Source organism: Taudactylus pleione, unplaced genomic scaffold (assembly GCF_031769625.1).
Source record: "Taudactylus pleione unplaced genomic scaffold, aTauple2 ptg000066l, whole genome shotgun sequence".
Taxonomy (NCBI): Eukaryota; Metazoa; Chordata; class Amphibia; order Anura; family Myobatrachidae; genus Taudactylus; species Taudactylus pleione.
In genome coordinates this window covers 4,470,065-4,487,751 of record NW_028284468.1, presented here as the reverse complement: position 1 = coordinate 4,487,751, position 17,687 = coordinate 4,470,065, and the positions used below count along the sequence as shown (strand labels likewise).

The 17,687-nt window shown below is 45.2% G+C and overlaps 1 protein-coding gene across 3 annotated transcripts in view; it reads right to left on the bottom strand.

The window, feature by feature from the left end:
• The window catches only part of SPHKAP (SPHK1 interactor, AKAP domain containing), a 343,766-nt gene that overhangs the window by 201,150 nt on the left and 124,929 nt on the right, over nucleotides 1-17,687 (bottom strand). For 2 of the 3 annotated variants that reach the window (XM_088466497.1, XM_088466516.1), the window contains exon 2: nucleotides 7,784-7,901. In XM_088466497.1, the coding sequence (XP_088322623.1) occupies nucleotides 7,784-7,901 (118 nt within the window). The remainder of the gene's footprint in view (nucleotides 1-7,783; nucleotides 7,902-17,687) is intronic. The other variant, XM_088466507.1, reaches the window with a different exon arrangement.

Below are 17,687 nucleotides of genomic sequence, written 5' to 3'. Positions count from 1 at the left end.
TTGCAGGGGCATGCATAAATTATCCACTGTGATGCCATACGCAGCTCGAGTACTCAGTGCGTGCGATGAGGTTAGCAATTCCTGAGTAAGGTTAGAGCTTGTGCGATTGTACTCGATGTTACCGATGGTTTTGCAGTCTCGCTAAACATTACAGATGTGTGTAAGGTAAGGTGGGCGTCCTTATGTTGTGCTGCAATAGCATAGGGATCGCAATGGATTAGCATATCAGCACAGTGAGACTGTGTGCATAATCGCAGTGGCGATCCATAGTGAATCAGGCCCAGAGATACTTTTACCGCCACGATCCTTGCTTTGCATTGGTACAGCTATTCCCAAAGAGAGCCGATGATTCCCTAGTTCTTTAGAGGCACAACCAAATGAAATAGAATCTTGAACCTTCTCCCCACCCATAACAATGAATGCACCCGGGGCTATATTACCAAACTGCAATTATCTAAGATACCGTAGTTTAATTTATATATTCATCTGGTAATACATAATTACACTATACAAATTCAAATGGTGTAGAACAAATGGAGTAAATGTGCCTTGTGCTGTAATACACGCTTATATGATCACAATCTATGTAGTATATTAGCAAACATAGGGCCCGATTCAAAGTTGTACACAAACCCAATGGTTTGCGTACAACTCCGACATTTGAATATCTTTGCAGAGCCCGAACGCCGCAACCTGTCTGTACGTTTGGGGGCCAGAGCGGGGAGGGGGGGGGGGGGCAGTGCCCCAGAAAATTGCAGTGTGTTGGTCCCATTTTCTGGGCATACCACAGCCACTGGATGTGTCCTTGTACTCACGCAGTGATCTGATGCTGCGTTTTCGGATACACCTGCGGATCACATAAGCCAGCAGGAGGGAATGCAGTCAGAAAGCCGAAAGTCGAAATGCCGACCACCGGCTTCTTGACTGTGCTAATAACAGGCGTCGAAATCCTGACGCCTGCCATTATACTTACGCCGGGAGCCCAATGCCTGGCATACCGAACGAAGGCAAGCCGGGCGGCGGGCGCGGACAGCTGATGAGTTGATGACTATAGCAAAGATTTCATTACAGAGAGCACTAAAAGAATCAGCCATACATACATCAGAGAAATAAATAACCAAAGCATCTATTCCAAATAAGATCTCTGCATACTCAGACACGGAAACTCAGCTAATTGAATTACCCATCCTAATTACAGGTTATTAACAGGAAAACAAGCTGTGGATGGATTGTTGCTGAGCAGAGATAACAGAAGCCATTCTGCATTCACAGTGCAGATCTGCTTCCAGCAAAGTGTAGCGCTGGGAGAGCTGACTGCACATCACTGGGCACTTCCAGCACACTGAGGGCTCATGCTTTTAGCTTTGAGGTGAGTGAGTCATCTGAACTGCACTAAGGAAGTCAAGGGTATGCTGTTATTTGAAGGATTCAGAGCACAATCTGTACTATGAGCATCTATATCATTATTAAAGCTATAATAAATAATAACATATTTATGGGGGCTGCCATTTTTGTGGCTTAATGTTAGAGTCATTAGCAGCCCTCCTGCTGGATAACTACTGACAAACATTTTTCTTTTTTGAAGCCTTTTGGGAATATCTGCTGTATGACGGCTGTTATGTGCCACTAATATTCACACACTGCAATATCATACCTCCTCATGGAAATCAGCCCGATGCATACAAACCCTGCTACAATCTGCACAAAAACGCCCACATTTGGGCAAAATACTGCCCCTTCCAAGGCCCACTAATCAGGAATAGCAGCCCAAAATCAGCACTGTGGAAAGTATTGCCGACTTGCAGTTCTGGGGCCTTAACTGGTGATTTGCTGAACTTCACCCCAAGTTATTGTGGTTTTATTTTACCAGACAGGGTCTATTGTTCTTGAATATAGTTACCTTGTTGTGTAATATCCTGCACTAAGTAAAGTATAATACTAATAATAATGTTCATGGTGCACTGCTAATTCATACTTGCTGACTCTCCCTAAACTAGTGGTGATTTCCATGACTCTCTGAAGTCTAGCAATCGCCCTCTGGCCGGGCTGGGGATGCGCAAAATATTGCAGATTTCATCATCATTCGCTATGGAGAAAACACTGGGGAGAAGAAGAAGGAAATTGCGTGTTACCAGAAAGCGACCAGTGCTCTCCTGCACACTGATGGTTACATGAGTGGCCGTGTGCCCAAGGATGTAGGATGAATTACAGCTAATTTATTCCCAAGGAAACAAGCTGATTTACTGCATATGTGTGCTTCAATAGAGCTCATGTGTGTTGTATTACAGGGCGTATGTACTGCATTACTAAGGGACTAAGGGGATCTGTGCCCAAGGATGTGTGCAGCCAGTGCTTAGTCGTACTAGAGAAGTGGTGGAACTCACCCCCCATCTGCGTATTTAAAAAAAAAGTGACAGCACTCCAAAAAAGGGGCGTGGTCTCAAAAGAAAGGGTGTGGTCACACAATAGTATTCCCAATTCAAATTACGCCACACAGTAGCATAATCTCGATTCACCCCTGATTCACATTACACCACATAGTAGTGTCCCATATTCATGTATGACACACATTGCCCCTTTTACACAATGCCCACATTTGTGCCCCTTATACACAATGCCCACAGTAGTAGTGCCCCTTATAGAATGCCCACAACAGTAGTGCCCCTTATGCAATGCCCATTGTAGTGGTGCCCCTTATGAAGTGTCCACAGTAGTGGTAGTGCCCCTTATTCAATGCCCACAGTAGTGGTAGTGTCCCTTATGCAGTGACCCCAGTAGTGGTGCCCCTTATGCAGTGCTCCCAGTAGAGGTAGTGCCCCTTATGCAATGCCCACAGTGGTAATGCCCTTTATGCAGTGCCCCGAGTAGCAGTAGTGCCACTTATGCAGTGCCCACAGCAGCGGTAGTGCCCCTCATGCAGTGCCCCCAGTAGTGGTGCCCCTTATGCAGTTCCACCAGCAGTGGTAATGCACCTTATGCAGTCCCCACAGTAGTGGTAGTGCCCCTTATGCAGTGACCCCAGTAGTGGTGACCCCAGTAGTGGTGCCTCTTATGCAGTTCCCCCAGTAATGGGAGTGCCCCTTATGCAGTGCCCATAGTGATAATGCCCCTTATGCAGTGCCCACAGTGGTAGTGTCCCTTATTCAGTGACCCCAGTAGTGGTAGTGTCCCTTATTCAGTGCCCACAGTGGTAGTGTCCCTTTTTTAGTGACCCCAGTAGTGGTGCCCGTTATGCAGTGCCAGAGTCGTAACTAGACTTTTTGGTGCCCTGTGCCAGAAAGAGCATTGGCGCCCCCCTCATTATTCAAAGGGACATAATGCACCCAAAAAAGGGCCATGGCTTCCGGGGTAAGGGCCAGGGAAGAGATAGGAGAGGCCAGGAGATGCTGGGGATGAAATAAGAGGAAGCTACAAGCAAGAATGATAATAAACAGACATTTGACAGGCCCAAACAGCACCCCCTGACCTGTGGTGCCCTGTGCGATGGCACCGGCCGCACTACCCTAGCTACGTCCCTGTGCATTGCCCCCCAGGAGTGGTGCCCCCTGTAGTAAAGCCCCCTGTAGAAGTTTTGACCCCTGTAGTAATGCCCCCAATAGTAATACCAGGGCTGTCTTAACAGCAGTGTGGGCCCTGGGCAAAGCAATGCACTGGGGCCCCTACCCACCCATTCACAGGAATGGTCGCTCGTCACCGGGGATTGGTGTTGGTGGGGAGGGTTGAGAGTGCTTTTGAAAATAAAAATTTACCAACTGGCCGCAGCTGCAGGGGGACAGGTTGGTGGGCCCCTTGAAGCTTCGGGCCCTTGGGCAACTGCCCAACAAGCCCAATGGAAGAGATGGCCCTGAGTAATGCCCCTGAGTAAATGTCCCCAAGTAAGTGCCCCCAGTAGTAGTACCCCCAGAAGTTATGCCCCCAATATGAAGCTGCTTACACAAAAAAAAAACACTTACCTTAAGCCCCGCTCCTGCGTCCGCTGCCTCCGGTCCACCTGGCGTCATGACGTCTCTCCCAAGGTGCCCGTGGGAGGAGCCAGAAGCCGGAGCTGAAGAGTGAGCCGGGTGCCCGCTGGTAACAAAATCTCAGCGGACGCCCGCCAAATGGATCTTCCGGCCCACTTTAACCCCTGTGTGCAGCATTACACGGGATCTGTGCCTGATGGGTTGGGTACGAGATTCCGGCAGTCGGGATGCCGGCAGTCAGAATACTGACATCGGCATCCCGACAGTCAGAATCCCAACCCTACTAGCTAAGTACCCTAACCCTCCCCCCGCAGCCTAATCCCAACCCTCCCATCCCACAGCCTTACCCTCCCCCCGGCAGCCTAACATTCCCCTCCCCCAATGATGTGTGCAGCATTACATGGGATCTGTGCTCATTGTATGCATCAATGGACAAAAAGGGGAAGAATCTGACCATTATAGGGGTGAATTGAATTAGCCGCGAAAAGCCGAGGTAGGCGAAAAGCGCAATAATTTCTCCTCATTTGCCTGTTTGGACGCAATGTGTTCGCCATGCGTGTCCCCGCTTATCTCCGTATTCAGGGCCTGATTCAGAGCCGGACGCTATTTGCGCTCGCTCGTTCAGAAAAAGGGGCCGGATATTTAAATAGAGCGCTCGCTCTTTGCGGTCTGTTGACGCCTCTATGTCTGAACGAGCGAACGAAACATGCGCTCGCTATTTTTTAAAAAACGCCCCCTGGCCGCTCGCATCATACGTCATCTCCGCTATTTATTAGATTAATCGAGTACATCGAAAGGCATCTGAACTGCTCGCAGTGCTTGTGGTAGCATTTTCCTACCGCAATCATGCGAGCAGTTCAGGCTAAAAGACAACCAAGTGACGTGGTCAATGACGCTGCTTTGTTAATTATGCACACCCTTAAAACGCCCGTTTTGACCGTTTGGCACGCCTGCGTTCGGATCTCCACTCCCCTCCCCTGTTACCACCCACAAACGCCTCATTCTGTCACTCAAATTAGCAGGCATTCGCTATTTTGCGAGCACGCAATTTCCGACCACAATAACTGGTTCACGCATGCGTATTACAACCCATACGCATGCGCAGTTGTGCGAACATCGCTCGGAGCGAATGAGCGGCCGCTTACGAGCGGCTCTGAATCAGGCCCTCAATTCCAAAACAGACGAAAACGCGGATAGGCGAATGTATTTAATAACTAAACTAGCGAAAGGGACAGCATATTTTGGGGAAATCAGTCTGTAACCCAAAAAAAGACTCACTGAGCCTGGAAATCAATATAGAAGAGTATTAATATTAATAGCCCTAATGAAAGTATTTAGTGATCTTAAAATGAGTTAAATGGATGTTATATGCATGTTTGCATAAGTGCTAAAAAATTATATAATGCAATATTTTTTGAGAAAAATAAGTACCGCAGTTACATTTGGGGTACATGTAAATAGGTACTAGTATATATTTGTGCCTCTAAAATGAAGACTTAAAACATCTCAAAAATACACCTACTGCAGCTTTCTGCAATCTTAAAAACACCTGTCTCAACCTTATAGCCCCCCAAAATATCGGACCCCCTACTTTTTACCCAATTTACAACACTTTTTACATTTTCGCCCCAAAAATTACGTCTTTTTGGGGGTGAATTAAGATAAAAAATTTTCGTTGTTTTTGACTAGTAATTCATTTGGGGGATGTCCAAAGGGTTCTGAACCAAGTCCCCACATATGTACCCCAAAATATGGATTTTGCACTTCTGTTCTCTCTGCCTTTTGCTGGAGAAACTTTTTTGCCTGTTTTTGCCTATGGCGTTTTCGTCTAGGCAAAAACTCCCGGGAATTGAATACGGAGATACTTTGAAAACAGGTGAAATCTGCTTTTCGTCTCTAATTGAATTCAGCCCATAATCTTCTAGGGAAGATTGCCCACGCTTCTTATGGATAAGTGCCTTACCATGGTATTCTTTTTTTGACTGTAAAATGAAATATGTTTTAATTCAATGAAGGCAGGGGAGTATCTATAATGTGTGCGGGGCACACAGGCCCCGGGTCCAGGGGGGCCCCGCACCGCACACCCTGCACCCATATTATTTTAAACTTACCTGTCCGTGGTCCCACATCGGGTGTCAGCGCTGCTCAGAACAGCGAAAAATGGCCGCCGCGGCTATTTTTCCGGTGTTCTGTGCATGCGCAGTAGACTCCGGGCACACTCTAGTGCCGGAGTCTACTAATGCTCCGGTGGCTGGCCAGCCACATCAGTCGGCTGCCGGCCACCGGGGATAGAGGAGGGGGCCCCGCACGGGGAGCGCACACGGGCCCCTTCCTCTCTTAAGACGCCCCTGAATGAAGGGAATGCATCATTCCAGTTTGTTATAGGTGTTTAATCACAACACTAATTCATTATCTGGGGTAAAGTGAGAGTTTTTCTAAGTGGATATGTTGCCCGTAGCAACCAATCAGATTCTAGCTATTATCTTCTAGAAGGTGCTAGTTAAATGTTAGGTAGAATCTGATTGGTTGCTATGGGAAACAACTAAACTTCTAATAACTCTCACTTTAGTAAATATACCCCTCAGTCATGTCATACACTGGCTGTTTTAGCTGCTTGCCCTAACTGCCGGTAGCAGATATGTCAGGTTTGGCCAAGCACACATAGATAAGTGTTGCTAAAGACCGTATTTATCATTTATCATTTTCTATCGCCACTTATCACAGCAATACCTGGTTATTATTGCAGTTAGAATCTTGCTTATTTTTGTTTGCAGCTATATTCGGCATGATCAAAAATAATCTAGAATTTCCTGCCCTAGCAGGGGCAAACTCGGGACTATATATTACCACCCTCAGGTCCCTCTGTCCCCCTCAGTTAATGTCTATTAAATCGCCATTGTGACTTACCACAACTGCCTGGCGCTGATGAGCAGAGAGACAGGAGTCTGGGCGGCAGATGGTTTGTGAGGAGATGCAGCACTTGTGCTAACGCAGCAGCTCTTCTTGTATGCAACGAGTAGAGAGCTCTGCCTTTCCAAGGGCCTGATTCACTATGGATCACTATTGCACACAATGCTAATGTCTGCAACTGCTCACCCGGCATAGAGACGCCCACTACCACTTTCGCACATCCGTAAGACCTTGCAATTCTACGTATACATCGGTAACATCGGACCCTCACGCAGAATTACAGCACGTCTGACCTTACTCAAAAATTGCAACTGCGTTGCATGTACTCAACCTGCATATGCCGGGCTCCGGAATCCAGATGTGGTATGAGATGCCGACTTCTAAATCCCGATGCCCAGCATCCCAAACGCTGGTACAGCAGGTAAGTATAGTTTTACATTGTGGGGGGGGGGGGGTAGGGGGGTGGTGGTTAGGTTTAGGCACAACGGGGGGGGTTATGGTTAGGCACCACCGGGGAGAGTTAGAGTTAGGCACCAACGGGGGGAGGGTTAGATTTAGGCAATAAGGGGGAGGGTTATGTTTAGGCACTAACAGGGAGGGTTAGGGTGCAGGAAGCGAGGGTTAGGGGGCGAAGGGGGAAGTTAGTGTATTTACACAGCCCATCGGCATGCTGACGAACGGGATGCCGTTGTCGGTCTTTTGAACGGCGGCATTCCGACAACCGGCATGCTGTATGTGCTCCGCAGACAACTCTAAATCAGGATGAAGATTTTTACCTTGTATCACGACTTTAGCACCCGATAGCTGGATTTGCTCCTAACTCTTAATCAGCCACTAACTGCTATCATTGAACACGTGGTATCTGAACCAGCAATTTTGAAGACATACTGTATATACACTTGAAGATTTACCTTCTTGCATGCCATGATGGAACTGCCCAGGTTACTGGTTGATGTGTCGTTGACACTGCTGCCGCCACTGCTCCCATATTTGTCCAAGGGGCCATACATGGCTGCCAGCTCACAGCTGCTGAAATCAAAGCAGACAAGAAAAGAAATATATAAATCAGTGTGATTTACTATCATTATGCTGAATATAACCAATTGCAAATCAATTACCAAAACAGCTGGTCACTGCAAACAGGCATAATTTACATTTTGATGACTAGTTATAGTTGAAGTATCAGCTTTGTGTTCTGTAAATGAATGCTATATGGTAGCATGATTTCCGGAGTTGTTTTCTGAAATAAAACTAAATGTTCCATCCAGATGAATTAGAAAGGTTCTCAGCTCATCAGTTTCTAGACCTGAAGGTATATTTTACTGGTAGAACCTATGTTGATAGGTGTCAGTGGTGTGTGATGGAGGTCAGTCCACATGTCGCCTTTCATGCCAATTGATTACTTCCTCCCACTCCCGTCTCCAAGATTGTGCCGTGCTGCTCCCCACCTTTGGAACTCCCTCCCCCTCCCCATCAGACTCTGCACCTCTCTACAATCATTCAAATAAGCTCTTAAGACCCACTACATCATTAAAGCCTTCCAGCTTTCCTCCCCACCTACCCCATCTGTCACTCCTGTTTGTCTGACCCTCCCTTTTAGAATGTAAGTTCTTTCGAGCAGGGCCCTCTAACCTCTTGTGCTTATCCCTACTGTATTTTCATTTATCTCTTACTCCCAACTAGGGCAACTAACACTTGGCTGCTTATGTGGGTGTATAGGTCGCTAATATAGCAATGTTTACTTATTTGTTTATGTACTTTGTAAGGCGCTGTGGAACACTTTTGGCGCCATATAAATAAATAATAATAATAATAATAATAATAATGTTGAATAGCTTAACAAGGGATTTGTTTATTAACCAGGTAGAACAGCAGAATGTGAGACAACACAGTGTTAATGTAATATGATGCAGTAACATGCAAGTATGAGACAGAGCCAGCCAGGAGCAGGTTAATGCAGGTTGCGGTGGAATACACAATGCGGTCAGGGGTGGTAACATAGTGACTTATAGTGGCACCGCCAAACATATATGTGGCACCAGTTATGTATCTGTGGCACATTATGCTACCGGAGACACCCAGGGGCACGTCCTTTCTGTCCTGAGTATAGAGGAAGAACGTGCGGCAATGGCATACATGTGCGCATTGGAAAGGAAGTCGCACATTCGCAGTAGTGCACCTCTGTTACTATTGGGGGAAAGTACCTATGAGGAGAACAGCGGAGCACTCTCCATAATCTATTGCAGTTTATCTCAAACAGGAAAGATAGATAACACCGATGTATAGGGGAAATATCTAGGTCCCCTAATCAACAGATGCTCTAAGCTGATTTGCCACCTGCAAGGTACACAGACCTGACCATTGAGGCACCAGATGTACAGATCATTTACAGAGGTGTCTTCTTACACCTTTCCCTTTTTGCTTCATTTGGCAGGAGGTACTCAGCACGGCTAAGACGCTGCACCACCAGTAGCGATTGGATAAATTCCCATTTTTTTTTTTGCTGCCATTGAATTGTATAAAGTAACAGATTAAAGTACCAAATTTTAAGAAAAATCACAAGGCGTGGCTAATTCGCAGCGTCTACAGTATGGCAAATATGGAAATATGGCTAGACTTGAGGAAAGGTGTATATGGACACATCTATACATAGACATGGGTGCTATCCCCATAGTGATCTCCGGTAAGCACCAGTAACTAGATTAACATCATTTCCCATGGCATTAACCCCTGCAGGAAACTGTGCAAAGAGCCTTTTTTTGTGAAATCATCCATTTTCAATGGACTTTTTGTCTCTTCACCACCTAATAAATATATCCCTTATGTCCTAGAGCACTGATATATACGCAGTGACACTGTATGTGACGGGGCGGGACTCTGACCAGATAAGTCAGGCTTATACGCATGTTAGCGGCACTTCTGCTGGCAGAATGGAGTGATAGTTTTCTATCTTTGCATTAATTCTCCCTCAGAGTAACGTTAGTAACAGTGACAGGCCCTATTTACCATGATAATGCAATTACTCTTGTTACCTCCTCAATACAATGTAAGCAACTAGAAATTGTCTCATAGAAGGAAATTTCAGGGTGACTCCAAGGGGACTGAGAAACGCCTGGAAGCCATAGAAATAAATATGTATAGTATGTTTAGGCATAAGTGCGTGTGTGATAGATGGGAGAAATACACTGCCTGGTCATTATGTGAAAGACAAATATATTAGGTTCTTTCTCATTGTCAGACTGGAAACCATTCCAATAGCTTGGAGGTAATAACTCAAATATTACAAATAGGGAGAGATGCACATGACACCTATAACAAGCTGACAGTGCTGAACAGAAAAGACAAACAAGTAAAATATATGTTGGAAACACAATTTTTAACGCCTTCACTCCCTGCCCCACTGGGACTAAGTAAAGAACACACTTGTCTTACAGCAAATATATAGCAACTCACAGGGACATTTATAGACCAAGAGGAGCCCAGGGCAAAGAGAGCCTCAGGCACCCAACGCTCACCCCCCAAGAAATGAAACTGTTATACTCTTAATGATGAGAAACTATATTTGTCCTAAGGAAGCATTTGCCATGTGTGGCTGTATACAGTTCCGTCTGAACTTGCCGGTGTCAGTGCCAATGTGGCAGAAGCCATAGTCACTGACCGTGATGTGCCCGGGTTCAGCTAGCCTCCCGCCTGTTACCACCCACAAACGCCTATTGAAATTGTCCCTCTTTGCATCCAAATTCATTCTGCGGCTTTTCAGCGGTAACCATCAGGACGCCTGCGCTGTGCAACTCGGATACATGCACAGACTGGAAACGTTTTCCCCTTACCTGCGGCATTGTTGTGACTGAATCTGGACCTTAGTCATTTTCTCTTTACATTGAAATTAGTCACTGTCTCTTATTCTCTATTAACTTATTTTCACCACAATGTTGTCAACTCCACACTGCATATAAACACGAAACTTCCGATTCCTCCACCCCAGACCAGCACCCAGTCTCATTTTCAGGGTTAGGAGTTTGTATTTGCACCTAGCATGGATACATTGAAGAACTAGCACTTCATTCCCTCCCTGTGACTCGTGCTGGAAACGTGGAGTGCTATAGAAAGTGACCAGGCATGCACCAATGAAAAAAAAGATTAACATCTTTATTTGTATAGAAATAAATACAGTGAACACCATGCCGGGGCCCACAGCATGCTGCGCTCTCAGGGAGGTAAACGGTCAGGCTGTGTTTTGGGCCAGCTTTGCTGGCAATTGAATCCTAATATTTCTGAAAACCACTACTGTGCACCAACCGTATTGTTGTTATAACTATGAAAGGTAACATACAGTGAAAGACAATGGGGCCTATTCATCATAACTAAAAATTCTCTGCATGGAGTTCTACCTAATTCCGGAGGAATTCATGACAGCTTTTCAGGAAATAGATACTTTTCCCTATCTGCCCTAACTTACCGCAGGTGTAATCAGTGCTGCGCATGCGCGTTACATTCACAAAAGAGGCACATGCGCAGCGCTGCCTACAGCTGCGGTAATTCTGTGTAATCAGCTGTGCAGCGTAAAAGACAAGCTGATGTCCAAGCCAAGTCTGACTCTCAGGTCCATGCAACTTTGATTTTATGGTGCGATCTCACAGACTAGGAATATTCAGTTCCTTGCATCAATAGCAGTTACTGTGTGACCGCAGTCTGAAGCTTTAGACATTGATACATTGGTCATTTTGACCTCAATAAGCGACTTTCAGTAGACATTCCATGTGTTGTTGCTGCTTTACTACTTTACAAACTGACTAGAAGGAGCAATTGACATAATCAAGTCTGACCTGTAAATAATGATGGAGAAAAGAATCCTATCAGATGTTCTAAGCATTTCCTGGCATTGGGAAGCAATGCTGCTTTGTTACATTCTGTGAGAGCTGCTGTGCAGTGGTAGCAGAGTCTGCATTTCTCATTTGAATGTAGTGTACAGGGATACTTAGTGCATCTAATCACACAGCATCTATGATGACTACTAAACCTAAAGCAATTATGTAGTATTTTAAATGATCGCCAGTCACCGTCCTAACAGAGCATCACTGACCTATAATGCTTTGGCTGGATGTGATCAAGCTAAATTATGACTAACATAGAATTAAGCTGGGCACACGCCTGTACAATCGTTGGGCCGTTCTTTCGATTTCTACATATTCTATTGATAGTGAAGGAGTGTATATGCACCATTGATCATGTTTGTAGGATGAAAACTTGTTTAATCAAAGGATTGCATCTAATGTTCAGTTTAATATTCATCTGATTTGACCGGGCCAGATCGGACCAAGGGCCTGATTCAGCAAGGATTGCAATTGCGATCGTAGCTATGTAATCGAATGCAATGCATGTGCGAAAATATGCTAATGCCTGCCACAGTCTCATACCGTATATCGGTACCATCGAAGTACATCGGCCCATCACGCACAATTACAGCAGGTCTGACCAGTTGGCAGTAACTACAAGTCTCGTCGCACCCCTCCCGTCACCACCCTCAAACGCTTACAGCCTGTCACACACTCTACAATTCTGCAATGAATTCCTATGTGCGTGCGTTATCGCAGTGTGAGGCATGCGCAATGCTGTACAACTGGCCAATCTATGTATGCAGTTGCAATTGTGTGCGCTGCTGAATCAGGCCCCAAAAGCGCAGTGTGCACGCACCTTCCACCGTTCTTGCGATTCAGCGCCACCTCTGTGGGTGTTGTCGAAGTCAAATAATTGGTTATGATCGTTTGTAATTATTATCTCATGAAATAGTCATCTGTGGGCTGATAAAGACTAGATCGGACGCTACTCTTCATCTGCGAAATCCGATTTGCACAAATGCGTATATGTATATTTAGATCTATGCAAGGCTTAGTCAGTGATGAGAAACAGGTTCTGTATACATGTCTGTGACTAGTAATTAAAATACACAAAGATGCTGTGAAGTGTTTAGGAATATTTTAATTGCAAAGTTAGAAACAATTGTCAGAAGTTTGACTATCGTTAGCAATTGTATGCCTTGTGTTCAATGCTAATGTGGTCAAGAAGAACTGACAATTATATTCTAAATAAGCATAGGGAAGCCTTTGTTGAGTTATCTTGATTTCTTGACTCCTGCAAAAGCTGGCTATATCACCTGTGAGCAGAACAACTTCATTGAATATGACTCCTTGGAATTAGATTCAGACAGATATAATATAAAAAAATGCCAGTTAATGGATAAAGTTATATATATATATATATATATATATATATATATAAATCCATGACACATACAATGATGCACATTTGCACACACATATATGCATGCATACACATAGACGCTTACATGCATACTCACATACATATACATAGTTGCTATTTCAATATACAGACGCACAACGCATACTGATGAATTCCTGTAAAGATCTCACATTCACTTATGCAAGCACATATTTAAAAGGTTCCCTAGCATTGAACATAATATTAGAGGTTTTGTTAGCTCATCATAATGGTGTAAAATGTACATATATGATATTTAAGGTATAGAACTTAGTAGACATGTCGTGTTTGGTATCATACTGACACCATGTTTAATTCCAGATATCCGAATCTATCAGTGAAGGAGTCGCATCTTGCTTTCGGTGGTTATGGATTATAGGGAATTATTGGTTAGAATGTGTACTCTGTATGTAGTGTCTTAACCAGTTTTAACTCGTTTGGAGGGATGGACCATATCCCTGTTGTCACCATATGAACTGTCCTATGACCTGCATTGTACCAGAATGACAAGAATCAAGAACCAATGAAATCACGTATGCTTGTCTCTATTGTTGGTGTAACACTCTGGAAGAAATATAGACTTGTGCTTTTGGGGCTAGATCTCAGTCATAACCATTTGATGATCGCAGATGTCAGGATTGATGACTGGGACCTGGATCCGGGGCACATGCGTATGTATTGGCTGTACCTTTTGTATTTAATTGTCTTTGCGCTAATTGTGATAGATCAAAGTGTGTAACTTACTTTTTATTGCAATAAGAACTTTTTGTGCTTTCGAACCACAATCAAAGTCTGGAAAGCAATTATTTCATGTTAAGCGATATTGGGGTATTCATAGTGTTACAGATCGAAGGTTGCAAGTATTATTGTATAGGTATATGCGCATATCAGCGCTGTGGTCGGGACTTCCGATCTGGAGTGAATTCGATCAAAACATTGCATCGAAGAGTGATCGCAAAGATGTGTACCCAGCTTACCATGACTAGACCAGACCAGACTATGGAGTCAATGTATCAAACCTCCAAAAGAGGACAAGTGGAGTAATTACTCAAAGCAACCAATCAGAATCTAGCTATCATTGAAGCTAATTGGTTGCTATTGGCAACTTCTCCTCTTGTCCTCTTTAGATGGTTTGATACATTGGCCCCTGATTCCCTGTACAGCAGCTTCTGTAGGCTTTAGAACGCACCATAAGAATGATTCTGCTCACCCTTGTGTTGAGTCTTGGGGGTATATTTACTAAAGTGCGGGTTTTTAGAAGTTGAGGTTTTGACCATAACAACCAATCAGATTGTATTTAACATTTATCTAGCACCTTCTATAAGATAATAGCTAGAATCTGATTGGTTGCTATGGGCAGCAACTCCACTTCTAAATATACCCCTTGGTACCAACACTTCAGTCAGCACACCCAGTCAAACACCTCCCTTGGCCTGTCAGTCTATCAGGGCGTGGTTGCTAGTTATGATGGATCTACCCGCAGTTCAGTGGCTGTTATATTATCAGAGTATTGCGCAGCAGGGGTAGGACGCTGGAATCCATAGCCTATTAACTTGTGGCTGTTGAACTGCGTGTGTAGTCTGCTATCAGTATGTCACAGTAGGAGACGTGTCTGGGTTCAGCACACTGTGCATTATATTTGTTCAGTTGGAAAACAATGCACTTGGCCAGAGTGTATAATGGAGGTTAGTGTGTTGGGCAGTACATATCAAGGTCGGCTCTTCGAGTGTTTGACCAGTGCAGTCGAACAGGGGCGCCAGCCCATAGAGAGCGCACCTCTCCCAACATCCCGATTTCAGCGGCCGTGGGCCAAAGTGTCCCGCGGGTGGTCTGGTAGGGAGGTTGGGCACCCCCTGCGGAGGTGCCGGACCCCAGAGTAGCTGTATGGATACTGCACGCATGCGCACGGCATCCATTCAGTGCTGAGGGAAGCCCAACTAGTGACGGATGCTGGGGCTCGCCCCCAGCCTGACATTACACGGGAGGCATGCCATGCGGGCATGCCCCCAAATAACGTCACTTAGGGGGCATGGTCTATGGTAATTAGGCCATGCCCCCATTTTCGGTCACGCGACTAGACAGTGCATTATACCCATTCGGCACAGGGCGCGGTTACCCCTTGAGCCGGCCCTGGTACATATATTGGTGCTGGAGGCGGTTAGTCTACATATTCAGCTTAACCAGGCCTTAGGTTTGTTTAACCAGTTAGAAACAACATGTAGTATAGAGACACAGGGATGTACAGGTATAGTAACAGTATAGAGCAGTCTGGAGCGCGAGTGTATTGCTGGGCATTGTAGTACTCTGGGCAGTATGATGACAAAGACCCTGGTGGTTAGTTGCGCTATGCCCCTCTATAATATTGGTGGTGATATAGGTTACTTGCGGTACTCTGCAGGCTCTGTAGTAACAGGAGTCTGGGTGGGCACTTTCATTAGCATGGAATGCCAGAGAAGAAAGACGCACCAACATGTCATGTGTCTGCAGCAGCGCCTGTTGGAGGCCAGGCCTCCTGCTGAGCTCTGGCAGGTCCTAGAGACCGCGCCGGCTCTGTCACCTGTTGCACTGAGGATGGAGGCAGCGCAGGAACACTCCTCATCCAACATGTTATTGTGGCACTGCTCTGACTGGCTGACATATTTCCAGGCATTACAAGTAGGAAGAATGCTCATAAATGATCCAATCAAATCCGAGACCTGCACACAATACCATCCCTTATATAATAAGTAGGGATGTGCAGGTGCACATCCCTAATAATAAGTGCATGTAGCGGGAGACTTTCGATATGCTGCTGTAGTGTTCAGCTGCGTTCATCACTGTTTATTATGGTAGTGAACATTGCTAATTTTGCTGCACACCTTTAAGAAGTGCAAGGGAAAATGAGTTATGTTACTGGTGGCAAAAGGGCCTTTCTAGGGTGTTACAGAAGGTACTTTGCAGCCATCGGTGAGAACTCAATCTGCCCTGTACAATAAGGAAATAAGATGCTGAGAATTGTAAGTAGCACTAGTACTAGACAATTTGAAAGCTAATTTAAAAAAACGGGGCGAGATGCACTAAACGGAAATTGCGGAAAAACCCCGTTTCCGGGGTTTTACCGCATTTTCCGTATGCAGAGATCGCAAAGGACAGCTCTTATGTGAAGAGCTGTCCTTTGCTGTACTGATCGCATATGTTAGTGCATATGCGATCAGTACAATTACGGTGCATGGCGGTAAGTGGCGCACTATGTCAGTGCATCCCGCTCAGGCACTGTACTTGTTAGGTAAATATGTCACTGTACGAGTTGGAGTCTCCAGTATAGGGCTGTACTCAGCTCACAATAATAACATGAAGCATTTTGCAATTCTAAATGACAATTTCCCTGCTCTAAACTTGTCATATATGAGAGCATTAACAAAAGTGGAGAAGACCTGCGGCATTATCTCAGGGTGCTCCCATGCATGTGAATCCTTTTGTCATCTGCAGGCACTAATGGCAGCATCTATTTACTCCTGTTAAACAATTGCCAAGGCCTGCAGGGGATTCACTTAGCTGATCAACCATTAATAGATTTCCTATCTAAACGCGACATTATTTAGCATCTGTTTCTAATCAATATTCACTTTGAAAAAAAACATCGTACTATAGAAGCTTTAGAGACAAATCCTTGTGGGTGATTCAAATGATATGGGTAAAACAAATCTGCAACCTTCAATAATACAATTAGTTAATTTTAACATTTACATTTTATCTTTTTTGGTTTTTGAATGGAGCTTGTTCCAGTGTATCTTTGGCATTATCACCTTTCTTAACAAGTAATGTTACTGCAGAGGAGAGATGCTTATTTTAATTTTGCGGGATACCTGCAAACTGTGGGCCTGATTCATTACCGATTGCAACTGCGATTGTGCACACAGTCGGACGATTGTTGAAGGTCTCACTGCGATTGGACTGAGGGCCTGATTCAGACCTGTTCGCTAGGCTGCGTTCGCACGTAGCCTGCTGATGTTTGCAATCTGCGCATGCGTATAAGACGCAGTGCGCATACACGAACTAGTCCATGTGTTCGCAAAGCGATTGCACCCTGTACAGAGACGCTCCGCTAGAATGAGTGACAGGACGTGCCGTTTATGGTTGGTGACAGGGGGTGGACGATGGAAACGGGGGTGTTATGGTGCGAACGCAGGTGTGTCTGTGCATCTGAATGCCGTTTCAAGGGGTGTCTTGTGACAGGCTGGTAGGCATCTAAATACATACCGCGATAGCGCGGCAAAACATAGTGGGTATACTAATTTCTTGCTAACGATCACAGGCTTTGCATACTTTGGCAGCTGACGGCTGCGTGCGAACACATCCTAGCGAACGTGTCTGAATCAGGCCCTGAGATCGCAGTGACTACGCAGGCCCATCGCAGAGTGATTGACAGGAAGTGATTGTTTGGAGGTGGTGATGGGGGGGTGGTCGGCGAAATGCAGGTGTGTCAGTGGTTTTGAACCCGTTGCATGGGTGTGCATAAATTATCCACGTAATGCCATATGCAGCTTGGGCTTTCAC